Source organism: Gambusia affinis, linkage group LG10 (genome assembly GCF_019740435.1).
Source record: "Gambusia affinis linkage group LG10, SWU_Gaff_1.0, whole genome shotgun sequence".
NCBI lineage: Eukaryota > Metazoa > Chordata > Actinopteri > Cyprinodontiformes > Poeciliidae > Gambusia > Gambusia affinis.
Genome location: NC_057877.1, coordinates 10,137,615 through 10,164,956, shown reverse-complemented (window position 1 = coordinate 10,164,956; position 27,342 = coordinate 10,137,615). Strand labels below are relative to the sequence as shown.

The window sequence follows — 27,342 nt, the reverse complement described above, 5'->3', positions numbered from 1 at the left end:
TACTCCTGCAGTTGGCACCAAAAGTCAGTCGCATTCTCAGGACAGAAAGAGAGAGGGGAAGTTTGTGAATGGCTTAAAAGGGGGAGAGAGAGCAGGGCAAAAAGAATGAGGACAATGGCAAAGAGGAGAATCGGTTCAAAGTACAAGCAGAAAATGAGATTACGTTGCACAATGCAGGTTTTAGTGTGTACCTGCGACGCCTCGTTAACATTTCTCTCCAGAGGTATGGAGATAGACTTTGTTTTCATGTAAAAGCTAAACCTTTTAAATTCACTGTAATCATATGCCAGAAGAGCTATGGGCAAGTTTATATGCATTATGGCCATAATAACTAAAGTATTAGGTAAGAAGGTCCACAAATATCAACAGACGTTTGAGCATATTCTCTACAACCAGAAACAGATGATCACTTTTCTTTTGACCTAATGACAATGACGATATCGTAATGGTAAAAAATGTTTTTGCAGACTCCTTCCACAAATATTAAAATAGGCCACAAGCTGCACTGTGGGTTGTGCGGCATAATGATGGGCTTACAGGTTGGTCTTCACTCACCCCAACCAGGTATTGTTGATTCTCCTTTCTGCTCGCTGAGAAGACCATGTGATGTCCTATGCCGTCGCACGGTTGATTTGTGTGTAAATAATGTGTAAGAAGAAATTTCATCGTTTATAGTAGAGCTTTCATCCAGCTGCAGGTTTTCTTCGTCAAGACCTCTCATGCTGTGAGGTTTGATCAAGATGAGGTGGGCAAATTATGTCGCAGAGCTCTGATGGAGATGTTACAAACATTTCTCAGACAGTGGCAGGGTCCAGATAAGAGGTCACCAGAGAGATAAGAAAGTCAGCGTGACTCATGAGTTTTGCAGATTTTATTTAGGTTTACCAAGCTCATCTTGCACGAAGGCACTCAAATGACTTAGTTTAAATGGATTTTAGGATTGTTTTCTAAGGATGCAACTTTACATACAACTGACCAATAAGTTGTGCTTCATACAGTATGTGGATCACTAATGTACCAATATCCAGTAGTAATATCATAGAAACTGAGCCAAACATAAAACTTGAATATAGCTATTTTGCTTGGAGTCCGACAAAAGAGTCAAAAATAACAATACACTTCAACTTTAAGAGTTAAAGACTAAGAATAGTGTTAAATATATTAAATGTTCTATCAGCAACAGTCGTGTTTTCTAGGGTTAGCAAGTCTTTACAGAGAGGCAGTATGGATTAAACTATTTAATACTCAGTTTGAATGTTTATAGGTGGTATATGGTTTATGGAGTCTGCTCCATATGGAACACCATGTTTGTGTTGCAGCACAACCATGTGCCGTACCAGCAAGTTAGGGACATGCTGTATGGTTTATGTTCCTGCCTTTTAAACTATCGTCTATTGGCTGAGAGTTAGATGTAGTCTGACAGAAATACACAAAAGTATACAAAGGGTATTAAATGATATCAGCTCTTTGATTACCTCACGTTCTGTTAGATGTAGGGTCAGTATGAAACGTCCCCTGGAAGATGTTCTGTTTTACACCATTTCTTTCTTTTTTAACTGAACAAAACTAAAAACATATGAAATAACAAAGGGGAAAAATGGCCAGCACCAAACCCCTACAGTCAGATTTATTTATTTTTTTACATGACCTCTTAGATTCAACTCGTTCCTCTTTTTAAACTGTGATTTGACTTATAAAGTGAGAAATACCAAATTTGACATAAAAATGGTTTAATACAATCGTTCACCAATGTATGAAGTAGTGCGTAACAAAGTGAACTACTACTAGATGCAATATGTAGAATTATTTTGCACCTTATGATGTAATTTTTCTTATGCAACATGTTTTCATATATTTTTATTTGTTGTTTTATTTATTTATTTTTTAAAGAAGTGACTATTATTGCATCACATAATCTTAATTTGAAGGTTATTCACATAATCTGTGATAAACCCTAAAACTGAATGATGTGTATGGTTTAAGATTTTGATGTCTTCGAACCTGTTTGAAAATGAAAAGAGTAAAGCCCCAGTGTCTTCACCTTTCCCTCTGATTTAAAACAATTTTCTGATTGCTCTTTCTCTTTATATCTATCTGTAGACATAATGCCTCTCACATCTTTTGATGCAGTTTTCACACACACACAAATGTGGAAACTGTGAAGAAAAACACAATTTCTTTTTTTTTTTTTTTTTTGTCGGACTGCACTGTATTATATTAACCTCATTAGAATATGCAGAAAATAACTTAGGAAGCAGATATTCTAACTCTAAAATGTTACAGAGCTCAGCAAATGTACATTTATGTAGCATGAGGATGGATAAATAAAAAGGAAAGATTGTTGTCACCTCCAGGCAGCTGCCTGGAAGAGTTCAGACGCGCCTAGGAGGGAAGCATGGGCAGGAAGTGGGTGGACGGGTGCCTTCGCCGAGCCTTGTGACCTCGTCGTGGTTTCCCGCGTCCATTCAGAGAAACAAACATCTGCCTGCCGCCGTGCTTCCAGCGAAGCGAGGCGTACGTGTTGTAGCCGTTTTCCTCAATGCGTTCTTTGAACTTGCAGCTTGGGCTGTACTTCACCTGCAGTCAGACAGAGGAAGACGATTAAGGATGTTAACAGAAAGGTCTGCATTTCAATGTTGACTAATTTTCCGGCTGCGCCATCAAAGGCCAGCTTTCAAGAACTCCTTTAAAGGTCAAGGTCTGTTGTTGCACTGAGAGATTTTCCAGGTGTTTGCAGATGTTGCAGGGGGTGTATTTTCCTATTGCAGATATTCTTGATTAAGTCAACTTTTAAATAAAAAAGAATGAGAATTAAAAGGTCCTCAAGTAAATGTGCCTCACTGGTCATAATAATCAATGAAATAATTATTGTACAATCATTAGCCACTTCATCATGTATATCTTGCTGGTGTGCAATTAAAACATTTTGGACTTTTGATATTCCTTACTTAGAGATTTTTTGCCTATCTTGACATAACGGTATCATAACACACTTGTTGGTTGTATTTAATTTAGCTCTGCTGACCTTTGGGACTACTGAAGTATAGAAAACTGATTGTCATGCTCAAGAAACCACAACCTGAGATCCATGGCCTGCAACAGTACTCAAAGCGGCTATACTTAAAAAATGCCTACTTGGTATGCCAAAAGTGTGCCTACAAAAAAATCTGAACCATTTTGCCATCCAAAACAATCTTCAATAAACTTATTTTGCTCAGTTCATTGCTTTCTCAGAAGGTAGCAGCAGTTTGTGATCTAGTTTCTGAGTCCTGACTGTTAAGGATTTTTAAAAACTAATCCTTTGCTAATCTTTTTTTATTGGAAGGATGTTCTTTTGGTTGAAAATCCAGACCACATCCAATCCACTTGTATGTGGGCATTTCCTGCCTCTTATGATAGCAAGACATACTGGTATTATGTTCCAGATCGCTATCATGCTACCAAAACAAGATCTTCACTGTGATGCCTGGTTATTATGAACCTTCTATGAATCTCTTGAAGTTTCTGAATCTCCAATGTATTAAATGTATAAAGTTTTAGTGTAGGGTGTTTCCCTTTTCCATGTCAGTACTTGTTGACTGATATTTCTTTTAAGATGTTAGTGCGGTAGACATCACACATTTCGTGTGTCTGATTTTAACAATAAAAGGTGATTGCGTTTGAAACCTTGCTATACCAAACAACAATTGGCAACCACTTAAATCCCAGCCCACCTGGCTCTTTGTTCTTTTCTCTGTCATCTATTTTGACAGTGTAACAAGCTGGTTGAGGATGCAGGTATTGTCAGTCTCAGAGCAGGTATAGAGGTGTGACACTTTGGCCTCTTTCTTGTAAATTGCTTCCATGCAATTCATCTTGGGTACCTTTTTCCACCCTCCCCAATGACTAGACCTGGAAGTCTTGACCTCCAGAAGCAATGTCGTAAGGCTGTATACGCACCGATCCAAAGAGTGTGCCTTTCTTGGACATTGCTAAGTACAGGCCAGTACTGACAGATTTGATGGCAACAACTCCCACACTGACAGATCGGATTTCCATCAAGCCTGAAAAAGAAGAAGGGACAAGAGTCTGGGTTAGAGGCATTAAGGGTTTCTATGTTTCACAATCAAAAGCCTCTCTGCCGTAAGACAGACAATAATGTACGTGGGAGATTCTTGATATAAGATGCGCGTTCTGTAGCAAATACCTGCAGCATACCATAGTCTGAACCTGCACATTCCACGTGGCTTTGCTACATGCATCAATAAAAACCTCCTTCCTCAGGATGTGACACTTCCTCCTGCTCCTGCAAGTGTTGTTTACTAAAGGAAATAAAGCCTATGTGTCTCTGCCACTTAAGTGGGCTCTCCAACCCACTTAGAGATTTCAAACAAGTGCCACGTGTTCTGCTTCTTATCTGCATAAGAAAATAGCGGCCACAGCCACAATAGGAAGGTTTCTGTGGTTGCCTCCAAGCATCCTGAAAAGTAGTTGATTGAAGAAGATAGTGGTTGTTTGCTGGTTTACACCTTCAAAAGACACCTTAATGTGGTTGCATGTGAAACCTTTTTTGTTACTATGAATCATGCAGGAAAACTAGACTATCTGTTGCATATTTGCGTATAGATTCTACACTTCTTTGTGTGTAGAATATACACACAAAGTCAGTAGAACATAGTGTAAATGCTTAGATTTATTTTACAAATATAAATCTAAAATATAGATTTATATTTTACACAGATAACGAAAAGAATATTTCAATGCATCCTACTCATAATGGCCCATTGCCAGTCATATTGGATGAAGTGAGTGAATGAAAATCAATTTTAAAAGTTTTCCATGTCTATTGCATTGAATTTGGTTTTGGACCTGTACTTGATCTGTTCTGCTGGACTGTAAACTTTTGCTTCAATCATTTTCTTTTGTTACTATTTTTAACTTGCTGGTTGCTGCTAAAGAAAAGCACCCACACGGCTTACCACTGCCACCACCATGTTTTGCTGTAGGAATTGTGTGCCCATGGCTATTTACTGTATTTTATTACACAAAGGTTTACCATGAAGGTTGAAATGTTCAACTTTGGTTTGATCTTTTTAACAGAGAGGCCTCTTACACATGTTCGCTGTGTCCCCTGTGTGGGCTATGGGAAACTGTAGATTGACATTTTTATGGGTTTCTTTCAACAATTGTTTTCTTTTTGCACACTTTAGCATGAACCCAAGATTTTATGAGTGGACGGCTAATTTTTGTCCTGTTGACAGATTCTCCCACCTGGGCTGTGAATCTCTGCAGCTCAGTCGACATTAACATGGCCTCTTGGCTGCTTCTCTGATCTTCCGAGTGTTGTCTGGGCCTTTGTGATGCTGATTTTTCACTAACAGAGCAACTTCATAAATCCTTAGGTTAAGATGCACATAGATGGACTTTGGTGTCTTCCGAAAGCCAGTTGTATCTGGAAACTGCTACATCATTTGAGTTGGTGATTTTATATCTGTCATTCAATTTTCTAGTCTTATGTCCCAAATAGTTGCAAATATTACAAAGTGCTGTTACTGTTGAATTCAGTATTCCTTGGGTCTTTTTGTTCTTAGTTGTGCAATTTAAAAATATCCGTGTGTGTAGGAAATTTTGAATATCTTTGTAACAAAAAAATAATTTCCTTTCAGCAGATAATCCTTACTTTCCAAAAAAAAAAAGATCTTCACCTCTTTGTTGCGCTGAAGCATGAAACAAAGCAGCAATTGTATTCAAAATAATTCTACATGTACACATTTAACCTTTGCTCCTGCTGCTAAAAAAAAAAAAAAAAAAAAAAAAAAAAAAGAGTACAAATTATTGTGAAAAGGAGAAAAATGTTCCTCTTACTGAACTCTATTTGTTCATATTTATCAGTAGGAATCATAAACTTCATATGTTGATGAGTTTTATGGGGTTTTTATTCTGTAGATTCTCCAGGTGGCTACACTCAAACATCGCATCCTCTTCCAAGGAATCTCTTATCTCCAGAACATTTTTATCTGAACTTCTGAGTAGTTGTATTTTAACAAACAAATGGCTTCTACCGCGATAATTATGTGAAATTAAATTAATTATATCCCAACTTTAGAAGATTTGCCTTTACCTTTACAGAGCTCTTTGGTTCCTCCTATCAGTCTGTAACTTCTCATATTGAGGTCATCAAACCATATTTCCGATCTACCATAACTGACTGACACCTGCTGGCCTCAGGTTTTCAACCAGCTTGTGACTGAGAAACCAGTAACCTCCTCCCAGATGATGACATGAACTTGTTGGTTCCTCTGTCCATTCTAGTAGCCTATATATTGTGAAAATCCGGTAGAAATGATGAACTAATCGAGTCATGTTTACATAGAAACAATGAGCGTTTTTTGTGAGACTTGCGGTCACGTGGGTCGGTTGTGGGCGGAGCTTGGTAAGGTCCATGTGAAATCATCTGTTTCGGCCATCCACACAAACGTACAAAGACTAAAAAAATGAAGAAGAGCGAGGCAAGCCCACTCGACCTCTTTTCTTCCCTGACAGGAACGTGTAAATGATGCCTTGTCTCGACTTGGGCGCAGCTGCAGGAAGGTGTGAATGTCTTGGTTTCATTCATCCAGGTATCTCCCCAGCTGCACCCCTATGGTGCCTCTGATCCTCAGAGGAAACATTAAAGTGTGTGGTTTCTTTCTTTTTTTTTTTTTTTTTTTTTTTTTTACAAGCTGTGTTTACAAATACCGGGTGTGCTCTGTGGTGGCACCTGAAGCGTGCAAGCGACTCGTAAGCAATAAGCCAAGTTGATAATTTAGGGTCCTGCAAGGGTTTACGGGGTATTAGTGCAGGCCAGTGAAAACCGCTGGTGCCTGAAAGTAGTGCCAGCAGTAATTGGCACCATTTGGTGCTTGAAGCTACAGCATGGGACACAATTTGTCACATCAGAGATGTTTCTAGGATTTTTGTGTAAATTGTCAAATCTGCTTTATTTTAATGTGTCTTTTGGGGCTTTTAAACATAATGCAGAAAAGCACTTCAGTTAATTTAAAAAGCATGTCACAGCAGGTGAAAAATAATTTAGATTTTTGAGCTTCTTTTTACATGATCACTATTAAATAACTATGCTATGGTTCTTTTTCAAAAATACATTTTATTCATCCCTGTTGCTTCCTGCTGAGCTAGATGAGAAAAAGATCTGAAGAAGCAAGAGGGAATTTCCCTCTCACTTAAAGGAATCACTTAGGCCCTTGACGCTTGACCACACATCTACAAACACCAGGGAGAGCCACATAACTCACAGGCCACCATTTGAAAAGTCACACCATTGTGTTCAGAGTGAATTATTCTAAGCTATTAAAGAGTTTTCCAAACCGTTGAGTTTCAAATATCACTTCAGTCTGGATTTAACACAAACAAAAGGTGCCAGTTTGATAACACAGTAACGTAGCACATATTTTCATCTTAAATTATTTTTAAATCAAGCCAGATATTTAATGACTGCATGCAATGTTCGATTTATGCCTGGATAGTTTTGTTCAATGTGATATTTATGCAGTGTAATTTAACAGGAAAAAAATCAGATGGAATAAATGAAAAAGTTCATCTACCAGATTGTAAGTGTTCACAGCCTTAAGGTGTAAAGGACACACCTCCCTTCCCAAAGAAACTGAATGCAGAAAATAATGTAAAAGTTGCTTTTTCAAAGTATTATTTTAATGGCGTTAAACCAGAGCAATCAAACTTATATTTTTTTTTACAAATTCCCGTCTAAAAGATCTACAGATTTCATAGTTGATTTACAAAATCAAACATATACTAAATGTGCAAAAAGTTCTGAAATAATTTATCTTGGTCTCAATTTAATGGTCACTAAATCCATTCATTTTTACAAAGGTGTATATCGATTGTAGTAAATGCTCATGACTAAATAGCTGGGACATTTATTACAGTCTAATTAAATCATGCTCGTATTTCACAATTTCTTAAGCTACTAAATAATTCAATAGTTTTGAACAAATATCACTTGAGGGAAGACAAACAATGAGAACAAAATAACTCTTTTCACCGTTGGATCCGTGGGTCACCACTTTGCCTCCTTCTGCAGAGCAAGTATCAACTGATGGCCCCATTGAGCAAAAGAAAAAAGGCACTTTTGGCTCCCCACTTGCAATTGGCAAGATCTCTTAACCTTTGACATGTTTTGGCTGGGACTGTCAATAAGCTCAAGCTGCCATTACAAGCAAATCCTGCACTATACGTGTCTAGTCAACTGTGGACTTGCCATTTATTTCTCCTCTAAGAGATTTTTAAAGCAGAAAAAGTCTTTTACCCAGACTCTCTTTTACTCTTTCTTCTTTTTCTGTCGCCCGTATTTTGGACGCTAGCCCATCGTCAGATCATTGAAGCCTTTTCTGACCTCGGAAGAAAAAAAAAAAAAAAAGACAGAAAGGAACGAAAGAGACACTCTCCCTGGGTTCCCTTTTGTCAGAACCACAGTACGGAGGTGGGGGAGGAGGGAGAAGGACCGGAGGGAGTACAGAGTGAAGGTGCTGGCTGGATGATGGTGGGTTTGGCGGTGGGGGAAGGAGCCTCCAAAAACCGCCCCCCAATCAAGTCTTTGTTGCTCACCTGTGAGGTGAAAAGCTGGACAAGATCTAATTAATGAACAAGTGTTCTGAATGAAGGGCACCACGGCGGAGCAAAAGGCCTCAGTCGATCCAGAAGGAAGCTGAAATGTTTCAGCTCTTTCGTCCCTGTTGTCTTCCTTGCAAATTTTCCGAGCTCTTTAATTTTTTCGTACTGCCCCTTGAGCAGCCCTCTGCCCACGGCTTCTTTCTCGACCAGAGCAAAGGCCTGGGAATTTTGGGAATCCTGCTGTGTTCCTGCTCTTGATTAACATAACTTTTCAATTATTTCACAGTTTGCTTGCTTTTTAAATGAAGAGGGGCTTGTTTTTTTTTTTTTCCTTTCTTTTTTCTCTTCTGTCCTTCTTTTCAAAAAATAAGCTTTTCATGTCGGGTTAGGGCTGCCAGGCCTAATGGCTGTGACCAGCATCTTTGATCTGCCACGACCCCCTTGAAGGGTCTGGTAGTGGGCAAAAAGGGCCGCCTATGTATCAGCGTGGACAAAGGATGCATCACTCACTGTGGCTTTAAACACCTTGAGAGTTTCCATGAGAAACAGACCCCATGAAGGCCTTCATAGTGTAAGGATATGAACACTTGCATGTAACCTTTAATGTAAAATAATGACACAATTTAGATCTCATGGCAAAGGACATTTATATACATTCATAACCTAAACATAATCCAGGTATTCAGAATTGTATGAATTATTTTTTCAGGTTTATAACCTTCGATTATTGGACATTGCCAGCTAAGTTTACAAAAGCTCTTCTGATCAGCTGCAACTTGTAGGCCTGGTAAGTTGCCAAGAGACTGGAGCAACCTTTTGAATTTAACCATAGTCTGTTTGTGCAAAAACAGCAATGATTGTGTGTTTCTGCTTCTTTTCCACGTCAAGTTGAAAATTATCCAGGCGGACACGCAATCAACATATTGAGCTGTAATTTGACTGAATAGTGGAAATTGGCCAAATATGTTTACTAATGCGTGTTCTTTGGTGGTGAAAACATATTTTAAAAAATGGTAATTTGTGAATTTGTAGATATTATGTGCAGATTTGATGTTGAATCCAGTGGATGTAACAATCCCAGTTTGAGCTGAACTCAATTAAAACGTGACATCAATTTGATTCCTTTTCAAACTTCTGATCAATGGCTACACATGACCTTTTACACTGAGCGATGTCCTGTCAGATATTAATTTGAGGTTAACAATTTGATGTGATCCACTTTCCTCTATTGCCATATGTCCTTTATTTTATTTTATTTTATTTTATTTTATTTTTTCATTTACCAGTGGGTGTAATAAAGTGAACTTGACCAGGATCAAATTTTGATTGTATTTAATTAAATAGAGTTTATACATTGATGCTTAATCTATGTGGATATGTTTCTTTTGTGAACTACCTGGAGATGACACACGCGCTTGATAAACTGAATCAAAATGAACTGAAATGGACGTTTCCCATGCATTTAGTAAGGTCTAAAATCTCACCGCTACTGTATTGGCATAGACACCAACTTTCACACCTTGACAACAAATCAGTGATTACAGTTGACAGATTGTTGGTAATAAGTGAATCAATAAATGCCTCGCTGTCACTGCTCTTGTTTGAGCATCTCAGCGCATGCACAGGAAGCACAATATTGTCAATGCTTTAGTCCAAAAGAGGCAAACAGGCACACAATAGCTTCTCTCTTTATCTCAATTTCCCCATATCCAAACACTTGTGTTTCACTGACAAATGAAGGAGAGTCTTGTCAGGACGTTATGATAACCGGATATGATCACTGTATCTTGGGATACTGATGCTGTAAGGATATCGGTGCAATATTTGCTGACATGGACCTCAACATGACCTCTGGCTAATACTAGCTGCTTTGATGAAATAAGATCATATAGCACACTTCCCTTCAATGACATTTAAAACCAGATATTTCTTCATATGTTGGCAAGGTAAATTAATCTAAGTTTCAGCAGATGAACAACAGCAGCCATTTTCCAAACATCTGGAAGCTCTTTGTGTTTCTGAAAGGATCACAAACTTCCCTGAGACTAAAGGGTAAATTATTACCTCCAGCATCTGTCACGTGGGCATGGCTGTAAAGGTCCACAAGGCATGAAATGATGATCATCTTCCCACATCTGTGTCAGTCTGCCTTGCAACTTTTACAAGCCTGTTAATTGTACACTTGCAGCGTCCGTGCCAACTAATGTGTGAATGTGAACGCATCTGGCAAGCGAGTCTGCATAACGAATATCTGGAGTGTGTATTCGTAAAAGAAAAGCAAGGCTAATGTTCTTGTTTGTCTATTTTATATAGCCATCTTTCTTGCAACACCCCACAATCATCTTGTACCTTTAATCTTTCAAATGTATTGTTGAAGAAAAACGGACTTGATACAGCAGAGATCACTCAGGGCACTGCATTTGGTTTGACTTCCAAAAATGGAAGGTGTGAAAAATTATGTCTCTAAATAATTCATGCCCATTACCAATTTCTGTTTTAAAGACATCTACAACAGACAATTTTATAATTTATCTGAGTCTGTCTTGTTTTAGGATTCTGTCATCACAAGATCTTAAATATATGTTGTTTTTGATGAAGAACGAAAAACGTGTTCTTCATTTGCAAATGAACATTGGTCTAATCTGTATTGATTTGCGTAAGACATTCTGCTGATCACAATTTGCATTAAATAGGACTGCTAACATAATTAGTAGGCTAAAATTGTCCATTGAATGATGATAATTTGTACATTTGTTAATTCTTTTAAATGGTGACTTATTTTATATTTTAGAAATAATTATTTATTTATTTTTATTTTCATATGCATTAATGTAAGCAGCATGTGTGTGCTGACCCCGACCTTCCTCTTTGTTTCTGGGGCACTGTATCTGCCTTTCTCCATGCTATTTGGACTCCCATCTGTCTGCATGTCTTCCACTGTCCATCTGTCCTTGATGTGTTTTAGTCTCTTTTTCAGTCTATTTATTTCCTGGTTGGGTCATAGCCCCAATCCGACTCCATCTCCACATCCCCCTCGTCCACCTGGAAATGTATTGTACCTTACAACTCTCACAGGACCAGCGTGATTTATTCATCCCTTAGCAGCAGTGAGATATTTCTACTTTGTGCAAAGGGTTGGGCACTTTGGAAACACCTGACTTCCAAACTGAAAGAGAAATCACATTAAGATAATCTGCTCTTCCTTTTTGTGAAGTTATAGAGAATTGTAAGCATGGGAGTAAAGAACAGTAGGGCAATCTTTATCCAGTCTATGTTAGTAAAAGGAGGTACGTCCAGAACAGCATCCAAAACCTTTTCCTCCTGCGATCTAAATCTGTTCCACACGTCACCTATGACTCTGTGAGTCTGAACAATGTTTCCTTTAACTGCATTTGCTCTGAAATTCAGGACTGTTCCAGAATTATTTAGCAAGAAAGAGTGTGCGCTTTGATCATATCTAATCAAATAAAACTAAAGTAAATAAGCAACCAGAATAAGTTTGCGCCACTTTGGGCTTCAGTCATTCTTTCCTGCATACCTGACATTTCACAGACATAAATATGCTGTCACTTTTTGAATCTGCCCGTACGCTTGGCTTTATGGGTACAATATAATGGCCACCAACCTGAAGAAGTGGGACGCTTGAGGAGTGGTTTGCGACTGAATGCAATCGCCTGCATGTGGCCCACCCTTTTAGAAAAATAAGGTTGAACGACGGATGGAAAGAACAGGAAGACAGAGAAAAGACTGGTGGAAGACTGACCCTCCCTGTCCAAGTATCGCTTGCACTTCCCACATTCCTTTAAATCCCTGAAGAAATGACAGCAAAGATGAGCCTGAAAGGAATTTGTGTCTCTTGTCCTGCTTTTTTAGCTAAAGGACTATGATTACAATTATTATTAACAGTAAGTCACTTTTAATTCCCTTATTAGTTGCAACTTTGAAACATTGGGATATTGACGTCTTTTATTGTTGGTGGAGCCACACCACACCAACACATCACACAAACAGAAACATGGAGAATCAGTAAACCATTTCCAACGCAGATTAGTGTGTGTCTTTAGCCCACTTTTCCTGTTGTACTGAGCCATGAGCAAAGGTGTAAAGAGGAGATGACATTCTAGTCTACACGCCAGGGATACGTTTTTTAGAGTCTGTGAACAACTCATCAGTGATTTGCTGAAAGCTGACTCCCAGACTCCCTCCTGCAGCAGCCAAGGCTGCGAGGGGTGACATTCTCTCACATCCAGAGTCTGGTCCCCAGTCCACTCCCCAACCCCCCGCTATTTCTCACGTGGTGCTACCGGGAGAAGCACTCCAGGGATTAGCCTAGCCAGGTCTTTCAAAGGCCATTAGAGCAAATTACAGGTATCCTCTTACCAGTGCGCTGGGACAGACCAGGTGAGGGGCGCAGAGGCCAGGCTATAGCCCAGGGGTCAGCTTGGGACAAAAAGACGAGGCCACCCTGGGCCCCACTCTATCGGAGTGTCTCCCTGGCTCCACAAACTGGTAGGCCAGCATCTATGAATGGCTCACTTGATGGGACCTCAGAGACATTGTCTCGCAACCGTAACTTTAGCCTTTTTTTCTTAACACCCTCCCACCCCCGCACCTCGCTCTCCCATTGCTGATTTTCTTGTCTTTCAATCAATGTGGGCATCCACACAAAGCGACTATAAAATTTGAGCGAAGTCACAAGCTGCAGACCAACAGAGCATGCCAACTTGCACCTGTGGTTCTAAAGTACTTCATCATTGTGTTGCCTACTGTGATGGGTTTAAACCAAATTGGAAGCAAATGAACCATTTCCACTTGAAATTTTAATCTAAACTGTAATGACAACCACACAATCATTAATGTGTGGTCTGTCAAAGTCTCACTGTGCTGCAAGCATAAAGAGGCTGATGCTGCTGATAAGTTGCGTGGATGGCCAAGGGGAGTTCCGCATCCTGCCATTTTCTATAAACTACACACACACAAGCACACACACTGCTCTTACCCAGTTGTGTCAACCGCACTCACGCAACCACATGCATGCACATGCCTCACCCTAACCCAAACGGTGGATGACAATCTGGCGGAGGGTGCTGCGGAAGTGTTTCATTAGTCAATTACCGCTGGTAGATAAAGCCTGCGTTCCCACAGTCCTCAAGGCTTGGGGGTCAAATGTGACCAATTACCCCCCATCCCCTCACAGGACAGATTAGTCTGTCTGATTTATCCCCAGACAGGCTGACCCGTGTACTCTAAAATCACCCTCCACATCTGGATACCTCTGTGCGGTCCTGTAAGACTGAGTGAACTGCTTTTCCTGGCAAATGTGCTACCATACGTGACAGCGAGTATAAACCATTTGGAGAATCTCACTTTGAAAAACAAAGATCCCAGATATCTCTCTGCACTACCACACAACAAGACCGCATAGTCATTAAGATACCTGTCTGTCTTTGACACTAAAACAGTGTACCAGCTGTTTTAGCTGGTACACTGCTAAAACACAAGCCTCCGTGGTCATGATGAGTTGTGATTGTATGTTAGTGAACATCAGTCAGTTCATTAGGGACCTCCAGGATGTTGAATCAGACCCCCCACTCATCAAACCCCAAATTTACAAGCCCAATGGGGTCAAGCCAGCCAGAAAATGAAACATAAGAGGATAACTTCAGGAAGTGGGTACCCAGCAGGGCCGAGGGTTGCTGTAGTAAGCTTTGGGATAGCAAAGGTGAAAAAGGTTAATGAAGTCATTCGTCTGGATTCCACCAGCTCATCTGTGTCCTACATGGTTCTAAGAGGGCCACAGTCATAGTCATCATTAAAGCTTTTCTTTAATCAGCAGCGGAGAGCAAACTGCCTCCAAATCATGCATCACATTCATAACAAGCAGACGACTTACTATCAAAGGTTTTGCAGATAGTTACCAGCAGACCTGCCTGCAGTGAGGCTTGTGAGTCACGACGTCTGTGTTTTCCTGTGTTTGGAAAGGGGCAATAATGATGTTGGCATTGTTCACGTCAAACTGAGGTCACTGTCTGTGTAACTAAATGTTAGTAAGCAAGTCTGCTCAGCTGATCAGACCAGTCAGGCCAGAAAAGATAACCGCTCTGTACTGTGATGCTTTCTTGTATTCACTAAATGACTTTCTGCTTGTAAATACTTGTTCTAAGTCATTAATCCACAATTAGTTAGAGAAGATTGAGAAACTTATAAAATGTACCTTTAACCCAAAACATTTAAGATGCTGTTATGCTGTTCCCTCTCCTTAATTCACTTATCATATAATTAATTCCACATCTGAGCACATAAAAACACACATGTGGACCAACACTGTGGTACAGCAATAAAAATGACAGTAACAGGATTTCGGCTTGCAAAGTACAATTTAAATAGACCCAAACAGTTTCCACTGCATAAAATTCAAGAAAGCCACAGATTACATGTCAATGAGGCTGCATTTAAACTACTTGGGATGTTTATTCACTACACATACCACCATAGTGAATCTGATTTTGGTCTCTAACAGACAAGTAAAATGATACTTAAAGTCACAATGATAGTTGATAGTTCAAAATCAAAGTTCTTTGTGTCAGTGTGGATACATTTGTAGTTTCCCGACGTTCCCATAAAAGTCCAAATCCCACTCCTGCGTTGTGAGCTTTTAACTCTGCAAAATGTTTCGGGTTTTTGTCTGTATGTAGTACAGTTCAAAAGCGGCCAGAAGGCAAACTAAATCTGGGTTGGTTTGCAGAGTCCTGCAAACCCTACCCAATGGACTTTAAGTATGCGCATGTGTGGCTCAGGTGCGCAGAGAGTTTCCAGTGACTGAGCACCAGGACACAGAATATTCTCTGTGGCCTGAACTTGCCCCATATTTACATTATTAAAATGAGATGGGCATACAGCAGTTGACAGAAGGCACTAGAGTGAAATCAGGTTCCTGCCAAAGCTGTCATTTGCTCCACTGGCCAAAGGGCCCTGACCCTAATCCTATCCACTCCAGGGGAGGAGAGAAGGGAAATGGAGACAGTGGAAGACAGAGTGCCTGATCGGGTACTGTGTGTGGCGAAGTATTCATACCTCCTGATCTTTTCACAGTCTCCTGTATTTTATTTGACATTTTATGTGATAGCGTAAAACAAAAGGGAGATCATAACTGTAGAGAAGATGGAAATGATACATGGTTTTGATTTATTTATTTGTTTATTTTACAAATAAAATTCTAAACTGGTGTGCACAAAAAAAACGCAAAATTAATCTTGTTTAGAGCAACAAATGTTACACGACTATTTGTAAAAAGACATCTTATCTTATTTACCTTAATCTAATTTACCGCTAAAAAAAAAAACAGTTTTGCAAAAAAAGGACAGACATCATTTTGTGCTTCAGGATGTTTGATGTTTGTAGAAAACTGCGTTAAAAAACAACATATAGTTTCCAATCTAATGACAAGAAAAATAGATCTAGAAGCAGCCAAAGATCTTAGAGTCAGTGAGAAAAGTCTAAGGTGTCACTTGCAGCTCCTTAGACCGTCAATCTATTGACGGCCAATCTACGGATCTCTTCTTTCATTCAATACAAAGTAGGTATTGTAGTAGTAGTGCTGGAACTACAAAGTGAGAATTAACAAAGAACGATTTGAGATAAAGTACACTGTGCGCTGCCTCTGTCACTGCTTTGTGCCACCCTCTGAGTTGTAATGAGGAGCATGGCCTCCCAGACGAGAAAAACACACATATAAACACACAAGCCCACACGTGTCAGCGTGCACGCAAACACACAAACACGAATCTGCCTAAGCCAAGCCCATGGTCAGGTCTGGTTCATATTAGCCTTTAGGGAACAGAAATGCACATCTTTTTCAGTTTAGGGTTTATTTTGTGCTCCCGCAATGGCACAAAGATAAACACAGACACATGCATTCAGAATGCACAAGGACTCAGTCTGTGCTCTGACATGATACTTACATCCTGCTCATGTTCATTTAGTGAAATGGCCTCAGAGATAAAAAGCAGGTATGTCTGGGTTTGTGTAATCTGGTTCAGAGGTCTGTTGGTGTGCCAGGACTTGCATTAGACTGGCTGTTCCTTATTTTCTCTGACACATATGTTGCAATGTCATTTGTTCATATTAAACATAGGGAAAGTTTCAAATTATGAGGTAAGCATATATAATATATTTTGGGGGGAGCTACAACAGCAGGTTTCAGACTCCCAGTTTCCAAAAGATTTTCCCCCAGTCTTGACTTGATCATGTGCTCCTGGCTCAGCACTGGTTCAAATACTTGCTGATTTAGTTGAACAACTGGCTTTTCCACACAGCCATCATGTCACTCAGTTGATTTTGGAGCCTTAGTTTGTAACTGAATAACCTGTTGCAAAAAAACATATTTTTTTCTTTCTTTTTTTTCTATGAACAGTTTTAAACCCATTTTGAATTTCACTAGATGAGGTGTTTGTCTCAAAAGTTTCACCAGGGGTCGATATCAATTATCATGGCAAAATACTTTTTTGCATTTAAAGGAAATCATGGTAAGAGTCAATGAGTACATCAGAAACCTGATAAAACCCATAGCTTAAAAAAATTAAATAAAATTCTTTCTCAGTTTGAGAAATTGTCTCAAACTGTTAGGTAACCTAACCTCTACTTTATAACAATAATTGCCCCGTAGAGTGTCTTTGAGCCTGTTCATAAACTCAAACAGGGCAATCCTACAAGAAAACCATTTAAGAAGGATTCACTCCATTTGTGTTAGTCAGTATTTTTCCTCAAAGAAAAAAGTTGGTGGGCTTTGATTGTTTACCAAATGTGGCCTATGACAAAAAATTGTCTGATATCTTTTTGAGAAAAAGGTGCAGTGTGGTTATCTGACATTTATATCTATGGTGTTCATCTAATATTTATCCTTTTTTTGCCATGAGCTTTTCTACCACCCTCTCTTGTCCCACTTTCACCAGAAACTCAGAACAGGACTTAGTCTCAAAATTAACAGATTAATGCGCCTAACTTGTGATCCATTTATTGATGGACTGGTATGTTTTATCTGACATGATTCTGCTGCAACAACAAGTCATGCGGTGTGATGGGAGCCACTATCATATCCTGCTCTTGCTGTGTGACAAGCTTTGCTAAATGACACACTGTGTGCCACTCTTGAAAGGCTACAAAAGACTTGATAGTGGGGATGAAAAGGCAGGATGTGTTATTGATGATTAAGTCAATTTCCCTCCAGGATAAATATTTCCTCTAGGCGTAATGACATAATTAACTGCATGTCAGTATGTCAGAAGTTGCACAAAAAAAATCTGTTGCCAATCAGCAAGTTTTCAGTCATCATCAGCTGCCCATGCTTTCAGACCTCTAGGGTTATTTTACTGAGGTTTGCAAAACAGATTGAAGTATATTGAAAATCCATGTGCAAATATGGCTTATAGCTTTCCTTGGGGAAAAAGGAGAAGTTCAGATATGCTACCTGGGAGACTCTGCTTTTATTTTATGTCACAGCTTCCTTATACTGTGGACCATATTATACAGTGAGTGTAAATCAGATGCTCTGCTATATTCAAAAGGCCAGATTTAGGGCTTTATATACTACCCCACATTAGGGTTTCTGGGGGTTAAACTGGTCCTGAAGGGATTACATCAGCATATATAACCAGGTGTATTTCCACATGTCGGCAGACTTACTCCTTCACCAGCATTTGAAAACCATAGCGGACAAGCAGGGCTCAGGAAGTATTGCTAGCTGTTTCCAAATGATAGATATAATTCTCCTTTTTACCAAAGAACTACACTAAATTTCTCCCATTGAGTAAAACATCAAACTCTCTCTCTCCTCTGGATTTCAAAACTTACTTCTTGGCTATGACCATGCGCTGCGTTATATTACACCACTGTAATTAGCAGTGGCTCGTTACACTGGTGTTTAAAGCACCTAAATCATTAAGGCAGCTGCTTTTGGACAGAAAACAAAGTCTGGTCATGCGGGAATGCGCTGTAATGCCCAGGCAGGCTTACATGGCTTGTTTTTTCTGGCCCAATTCAGAGAGCGAGACCTCCATCTTTTTTTTTCTCTTACTCTTGAATCAGTGACATTCACATTAAATTGTGCTTTCGGAGTTATTGTCTGCTTCTTACAAGTCTCTAGAACATCAGTGGAACCGCCTTTGGTCAATAGCTTTAGGGTTTGAGTAGCTAGGTACAGACACTGTGAAGTCTTTGTGGTCACTTCACGCCCACAGGATATCCATGGCTATGTGTAATGTTATAAAGAAATTAGCTGGCAGGGCTAGAGTCAGACTCTATAAACCTGCTGATGAACCCATTAAATTCAAGAGAGGAGCCAGAGCCACGCTTGCTAAAGGTTGTTAGCTACTAATTGCTACATTTTGTGAACCCATTCAGGATACAGAAACCAGTTGGCACTGATCTGGGATCTCTGGGCTAATTGGACTGACACTGACACTCTTGTCCTGCAGAGTTCCCAGGAAAGTGATAGCGCATGCATTTGTGCGAAGGATTTTGCATTCCTATTCAGCAACCATGCACGTGTGACTGATGTGAAATTATGATTTTCAGATTCAGCATAATATGACAGGTGTCAATTTGATTTTGACAAGAAGTAAGTAACTTGGAGCTGTATGAAAAGCACAACCCAAAAGATATTTCTCCCCTGCTGGCATCCAAGGTTTTTACAAAAAAAATGCCATCACAGTTGAAACAACCCAGAGGAGAACCTTAATGACTAATGAGCAACGGGAAACACTCCAGCACTCTTCTGGCCTTTAATTTCCACCTCAATGCATAGCAGAGCATGCCCCGGTCCTCCAACTGGCCTCATTAACATCTATATTCTCTTGACTCGACAAACCAAAGCACTTTTTTTTTTTATCAGCCAGGTGCTTCCCTCCTTAGCTCCTGGACTGTTGTACTTGAGCCCCAGAGCTTCACCAGAATTAACATTAAGCTATGGCTGATGAGAGGCCAGAGCAGAGTAAACCTCACTGCACCCCAACAAATTTTAGGTAGTGCAGAACAGATATGATGTTCTACAGGTTGCTTTGCTACATGAACGCATCACTTTCAAAGTGCAGTCGTGTAATGTAAGGGACAACATGTGCGATCATGAGACAAAGTGGTGGGCATGGGCTGGTGACCACAAATTTAAAAAGAATTTCAGGTTATACTATGATAAAAAAGGCATTTTGTTGTTGAGATAATTACTGTTAATATTATATAATTAATTTTTAACACAGGTTTATTATCTTTTCAGAATCTTGCAAAGATGAAGGGAGGGGTCTGAAGAAGATACACCTAAAAGCATTAAGAGAAAGTTGAATTTTCCCTTGTTAAATCTGCAGGACACAGAACAAAAATTTCATTCGAATGAATTATGCTCTTCTGCATGAACCCTGTGCAAGGAAAACTAAAATTTTATAATGATAATCAAATCTTTTTTCTCTCCTTCTTTCAAGATTTAATTCAATTCTTTACTTGCTTACTCCTCTGAGATAAAGTGGAGCAAAGCGGTGTGTTTCTGAATCTCCTCCCTTCTTTAATGAGGCTCAGATTCACATTAGCTTCTCCTTTTTTTTTTTTTTTTTTGATAGACAGCTTCCCCCCGCCGACAACAGGCTTGAAACATTTCCACGACATATTTCAGCGCGGCGGTGGTTTTTCCTTTGGGTTTTGTTCCAAGTCAAACATACTCTCGAACTCGGAAAACTGGTGCTTCAAAAAGGAACACGTTGCACATCACGAGAAAGTCAGTAAATACAACACACCCCAGCTGTGAAAGTAGCAGCTGCAGAGGCAGAAGAGAGCTCAAGTAATTCCATGATGACTTCTGCAACGTCTCTTTTATGGGGTCCGCAGGGCTGGTCCAAAGTTCAATGAGGCCCTGGGCAGATACTTCTCGGGAATTCATCTTTTCATATCTAAGGTTTTAAATTCCCACAGTTTTATGTGAAGAAGGCTTAACAATAATTTAGAGGTGATACAGAGGTTAAAATCATCATGCGAGATAAACCAGAAAGAATTTTAAATGGAATTGTCACAAAAATTAAGCAGGTTTATAGATCTGAAACAAAACAGGAACTACGCAATCAGAACATTATGTGAAAAAAAAACAAAAAAAACAAACACGCAGAAAGTTAAGACAACAGCTACATTTTTCTTAAAACAGAATAGAATAGAAACATTTCTGCTTCGATATCAGAGACCGATTCAATTTTTCTCGCTGAAAAAACATTGCACAAAGATTCATTCACAAGTAAATACTGTTGCAAAATATGCTAAGGACATCTTTTTCTCTGATTGGTGATGCATTTATAAACTTTTGTTGCTGGAGAAAAAAATCTGACAATGGACAAAATAAATTTTGCTGTAAGGCAGCAAAGACCAGACGTCTCTCATAAGATTTCAGATAGAAATATGAAATAGAGTCATAAGAGTTTTTGAAAGAGTTGTTAAAGGGCCAAGGAGCACTGACAGAGAGCCGTGTAGAAGAATGATTCAAAATCACAACTGAGCAAAGGACAGGACTAGTTTCTCAAAATGGGAAACATCTTGAATATGTCGTTAACAAGAAAGGTTATTCCATAAACCTTTAAAGAAATTTTTGCTAGTGTGTTTCACACCTGCACACCTGCAGCCTATAACTTTATTTGTAAGATGAAATGCATTGACTTCCTTGTACGTGAGAATTACCTGAGTTGCTAAAATCATGTGGCGTGAATTTCATGCCCGTGACTCCATCAGCAATATTTAAACTAAGGAAAATATTGATTAGATCAATATCGATTGCGTCTGCTGTGCATAATAATTCAAACTTATGAATGTGGCACTCTTGTCAATCGGTGCCATATGGGTTTAAGTTCATGGAGCCACCATTCCAGTTGACTGGATTAAGCATCTGCAACTGCTGATCGTACCTTAGGATAAGTGACCTTATTTCTTTTCTTGATATAACTAGCCTTACACACCCAAATGCAACACGCCATCTTTTCAAATGGGATTTTAAAAACATGAAGCAAAGAAAGAGACCTGCCAGAAAAAGAGTCATGAAACAAAACAGAAGAAAAGAATGAGTAAGAACAAGCCTTAGTTTGAAATACACAATTTCATCTGTCAGGGAAACTTGACTCAGCGTTCACTGTTGTAATTGATCATGAAGCAGTCGCTGGGCGTGCCAGTGCAGCTGTTGTGTTGCAGCTCAGTCTAATTAGCAGCTGGTGACCGATGACCCTGGACAGGATATGATGTGTACCTGCCTCTGCTGCTTTTCTAAACACTTGGGTGTGTTTTTCCCCATTTTCGTCTTAGACATAGGTTAAAAAGAAAACATGTTGAAGTCCTCCCTTTTGGCACCTAAAACAACTGTACTTTTGTGCTCTGACAATCTATTTATAGTAACTTGGACAATAAAGTGGTTTGTGTTTAGTCCTTCTAGATTTTTATCTATTTGATTTTATTAACAAACACTTTACCATAAAAGCGTTCGCGACTCCTATCTGAGGAGTTGGTGTTTGTGTTTCAGTGTGTGATTGTGTACATTCCCACACGTGTGCGCTCAAGGCAGAACATTTTTCTTGGAACACTTTGGAGATTTTACAAATGTTAGCCTGTCCTCTCTAGGTTTTTAGTTTTGTTTGTTTTTTTGCGACGGTGCTGAAATGTCATCACTTCACAAGAAGGGTTTCCTTTGAGGGGATTTCTTTGAAAGACTATCAAGCTGCTTACGTGAAAAACTCACACAATCATGCGCACAACTTCTGCCAGAGTCGAACTGAAGAGCATTGCACAAAAGCACGCTCCTGTGCCAAACAACTTTTGCATTTCCCTTCAACTGTGTCCAAGTCTGTAATCCCTCCATCCATCTAAGTCAGCCTTCCTTCCCTCTCGTCTCTTCTCTCAGCTGTTCCATGCCCCTGCTCCTCTGGGATTGATACAATATTTTCCACCCTCAATTAGCAAAGAGCCTGTCGACTAATTCCAACTGTTTTTGCACCTGAGAGGGTGCTGGGAGTCTGAGCTGGAAAAACTGAGTGGGGTGGAGGTGAGACGGTAATGTAGTGGTGTTGACAAGGGTGTGAGCGCAAGCGAAAGACTTCAAAGCAGTGACACTTCATTCTCTACTGAGTTTGCAAACCTTCCTATCTGTCTTAAACTACATCGCATACAGATGCACAACCACAGACTAACTCCAAGTTCCATTTTGGCAAATTTCAAGCAAAGCCTTCATGACCGTTTGTTTGGCAGTGTGCTCAGCTCAAAGTGCTACAACATCCCTTAACTCTGCGTGAGCAAAGAAAAATATATTCTTTCCATTAAAGGAAAGGATAATGGAGGAGGAATATATGGAAATAACATGTTAACAGACAACATGTTATTATGATTTTTGGAAGGAAAACTGTAAATTTCAAAATCTCAACCTCTTTTCTTATTTTCTCTTAAATCTGACAAATGTCTGTGTTCGTTCAGCCCACAGTTCTTCCGAAATGTGTTTAGTTTGAAATTTGTTTAACAGTTAGGTGGAATTATTTCCTCCAGTAGCTGACATAAGTCGCCTTTGATGAAAGAGTAACGTCACAACCTGGTCCAGAATTAAGACAGGGATAATTAATCTCAGCTTGAGTTTATGCAATTACTAGTGGATTTTAAAGCCTTTGCCAGGTGACTGTTCCTGACAGGTTAAAAAGTCTTTGCCAGTCTGCTCGGTGAAACAGTGGAAGCAGACTCTCTGGCCTGTCAGCTCAACTCAGCAGCTGCTCTTCCCCCAGTAGCTGAATGGAAAAAAGTCTGACTCACCTACTTGTATAAAAAGGTAATAACTACCAAATACATAAATATTACAGTCAAAGGCAAAAAAAAATGTCTCTCCGAAGACTACCCAGTCATTCGGTCAGCCAATGACTAATGGAGAGGGAGGTCAGATCATGGCCAGTTTTAGTTCATCTGGCTTTGTCCAGCTTTTAACAGATGTTCATTGATGGGCTGTCTACTGAGAAACAGCTTCATGCATAATTAAGCTCCTTGGAAAAGTTGCTGAACTATAAGATGCACTGTGGATGGTTGCTGGTTATTTCACGTCGATGTTATTTCCTCTTTTTGCACTTTTGATTTTTTTTTTCTGGTACAACAAAGGAAAGTTTTGAACACCTTCGACAATAAATGGTTAATATAATATTTCTATTATCCACTTATCATTTGACTCCTATAAATATTATCTATCATTAAGAACACTCAGAGTTCTTTGGTGTGATCAGAGGTATCTTGGAGTATCGGAGGATCAGTACTACAAATACTCCAAGCAGAGTTTTATATAAAGTCTTCCGAGACTAATATAAAATTTATATTAAGTTATACAATAAACTTTCTATATATTTCATCAAACACACCATGTTAAATAAACTGATGTGGCAAAACAGTAATGCGAAGATGCTAAATGGGGTTACAGACTGCCAAAGGAGAAAAGAGGCTGGAGCTTGTGCTCACATATTAGATGAATATTAGTCAGTCTGTACCGAATAAAGGAGTTGTTAGATCCTGGCCAGTTTCATTTTTTCTAGATTTAAATAATCTCTGAGAGACTTTCATTGACCGGATCTTTAGAACAAGTCATACCACCAGAAGTGGCATTTGGTACCATTTTACATCCAATGTTCTTAACCAGTTTTCTACAAACCAATCACCCAATTACGTGAGCTCCACAGATCAATTTAATCAGGGGTAATTACCTGTTAGATTTAATAAGACTCAACTGGTTTATATAAAAATTAGAATTGCAATAAATAGAAGCAGGGTGTAACACATTGCCTTTCAGAAGCAATTTGTATTTATATTAAAGTATACGTAAGATCAGGGGTCAAGTTAATATTTTCTGCCTTTAGCCATTTCATAAATGGTGACATTGAAATCACATTGTTCTACAGATTGGCAGATTGCAATATGCACTCCTGACCACTTGGTGCAGTCATGCATACATTTTCCACTTTGCACATGAAGTGCGTAGCAGAGGTAACCAAGTCAATCAAATAAAGACGCCCAGGCCTGAGCGCTCCAAACATCCATCTACATTCACTGGACTTAGCTGACTGATCAATGTGTTGAATGTAAATGTATGCTGGATGTTGAAAACAATAAATATATTTGAATCTCAAAACCGATTTCCAGGTTGTTAGCTACTAATTGGTATACATCCCCCCTGGCCTGCATACCATACTCAATGCATCTTGCTAACCAGAAGCTGACAGTATCTTTGACAGTTATGGATGTTTTGGAGCACGGCTGTGACCACTGCATGTGACCAGTGCAGCTGAACCTCTGGTGTAGATGGAGTGTATGCTTCAAGATTTCCTCTCGCTGAAGCGATTATTTGCAGGATCGGGAAATCACTTGACCAGAGATTATTCCCGACTTCTGATCATTTCAATTGAAGATATGTTCCCTGATTTCAAAATGTTTGCTGAAGTGGTGCTTGTAATACTAGCCTTCAGTCTGATAGCAGAGCAGATTCGGCCTCCAGAGCAACAACAAAACAGCCTCATGAAATCATCTGTTAAAGGCAAAAGCCCAAAGCCTCATTACACTAACCTCTGCAGCAATCCCACATGAAACATTTCATTGCCTATAACAGGGTGCACAATAGAGTTTCAAGTAAACCAAAAGGAAGTTTTTGAGACTGGGCGTTCAGGTAAAAGCAGGTTAATCATTCATAATTTAAGTGCAATCATTTGATTTATTGTTTAAATGTAGAAACTGAGGCCATAGTCAGTAACTTTTGTCACCATGGAGAAAAAGCTACATGTAGCCTATTTATCTGCTTGATGTGTGATAGCATAGTGTGGAAATAGACAATGTCAAAATGACAGAAAATAAAGTCTATTGCAACTTCGGTTATTTTGTTATTTAGCTCTGTCTGTCTGTCAACAAACCTGGTTATGGGATGGCATGTTTATACATGGTTTATAGATGCAATGTAGCAACAGACAAAATGACAAGAGAGTGCACACTGGTGAAGCCGTACATGTACCTGTAACCAGAGCATATTTTTTTAAGTTGCATCTTTACTGCATATTCAGTTTGTTGACTTGCACTACCTACAAGTATGAGGTGTTTGGGGATGCTTGGGAGATGCACTATATGTACTTGGGGAAGAAGTTTATGAAAAAAACCTACCTGCAAGCTCAAATTAGGATGTTTACCAAGAGGATAACTTGTAATCTACAAATCTAATCTGGGTTATAGTTCTCAAAAACTATCCTATGGTTTAAACCTGCTTACTTAAGACCTGATGCACTTTCACCACACTTTCTGACAAGTTAATTGCCAGTAACACTGAGACTTTTTTCCAGCCCTAATGCACCACACCAACTGATGCTCAATGTCTTTCCTCAGTGTCTGCTCTCCCATTAGTCCATTTCCACACAAGGGTATTTCCTTCTCACTTAGCAACGCCTCTCCCATGCTCTAAACACACAGAAATAGTTCACTGGTAATATAAACTTTGTAGATTCCCATGAACTATAAACTCAATCACAGAGTTCAGCCATAAAAGCAGGAATGTCACAGGGTGCACTGACACTAATTTCAGAAGCTACTTACTGTCGGCATAGTTTTTTCGCCTGGTGCCATCCACTTTTCCTGTTTTGTCAATGCAGAGGAAGAACTTGTTGGCAGAATAAAGCCGCCGCAGTCTGACGTCACCTTCCAGGTGATTGTAACTACGAGTGTGCCTTTCCAAAGTCCATGAACAGTTGGTGCCACTCCCCAGCCCCTGAAGGGGTTCATGCCCTGCTCGAGGAGGACAGGCTCCGCTGCCAGCGGTGACCAAGAGCAGGGTGAGGCATACCAGGGCAAAGGAGGATGCACTGGGCTGGGGGATGAGCGTCCCAGTGGAGGAGGCAGTGGTGGCTGTTCTGTAAGTAAGTTCAGGGCAAAGATGAGCTGCGGATGTCATCCATCTGCACATGGTGGGTTAGGCTCCCAAGGTGCACCTTGTGCAAGCTGTAGGCATGCTGGTGATCAAGAGATGTCAGTGTGGAGGGTGGGAGTCCTGGACAGCGAAGGGAGGGGAATGGTAATCACAACAGATCCTCTGGATGTCACTGATAGTCAGTCTCCACTTTGGGTTGAAAGCAAGTCTCTGGTTGTCATCTTCAGCTTTGAAATCACGCGTTCAGCTCCTGACATGAAGTCCACTCTCTCAAGTCCATCTTTGATTCTGATCCTTCTGGTGCCTCCCTGAGCTGAAGTCTTCTTCAGTGGTCTGTAGATACAGTCCAAGGATGTTTAAGGATAAACATGAGTGCAATTCTTGAGTTTAGTCCAAATGGAAGAGTGTATATCTTTCTGTGTGTGCGTGTGTGTGTGTGCACCTTGCGCTGCTCTGCTCTTTCCAGCTGGATAGAAACAAGTTGCCTGTCTGAGCTGCTGACCCGTGGCTGAGAGAGAGTTGAATGAGAGTTGCCGGTGACTGACTCTGTGTGTGTGTGCTCCCATGTGCATGCGTGTGTGTGTGAGTGTGTATGACACTGAGGGAAATAGAGAGGCAGCAAGCATGGGAGGGGACCAACCAGTGTGAGTCTGCGACAGTGAGAGAGGGAGGAAGGCGTGTGTGTGCGTGTGTGTCAGGGTGAGCAGAAGCCAGTGAGTGTGTGTGAGAGCTAGCATAGGGCAGCGAAGCAGTAAGCTACCGGCCTCATGCTCTGCTGTGTGCAGTCAGTCAGCCACCTCCCCTGT

At 39.9% G+C, this 27,342-nt stretch overlaps 1 protein-coding gene across 1 annotated transcript; it reads right to left on the bottom strand.

The window, feature by feature from the left end:
- Positions 1–856: 856 nt before the first annotated feature.
- Positions 857–27,342, bottom strand: fgf22 (fibroblast growth factor 22). Its single transcript, XM_044130106.1, has 4 exons — positions 26,979–27,342; positions 26,206–26,869; positions 3,940–4,043; positions 857–2,577 (listed from the first exon to the last, which is right to left on the bottom strand). The coding sequence occupies exons 2-4, from the start codon at positions 26,570–26,572 to the stop codon at positions 2,383–2,385; spliced, it is 666 nt and encodes a 221-aa protein (XP_043986041.1). The 5' UTR covers positions 26,573–26,869; positions 26,979–27,342; the 3' UTR covers positions 857–2,382.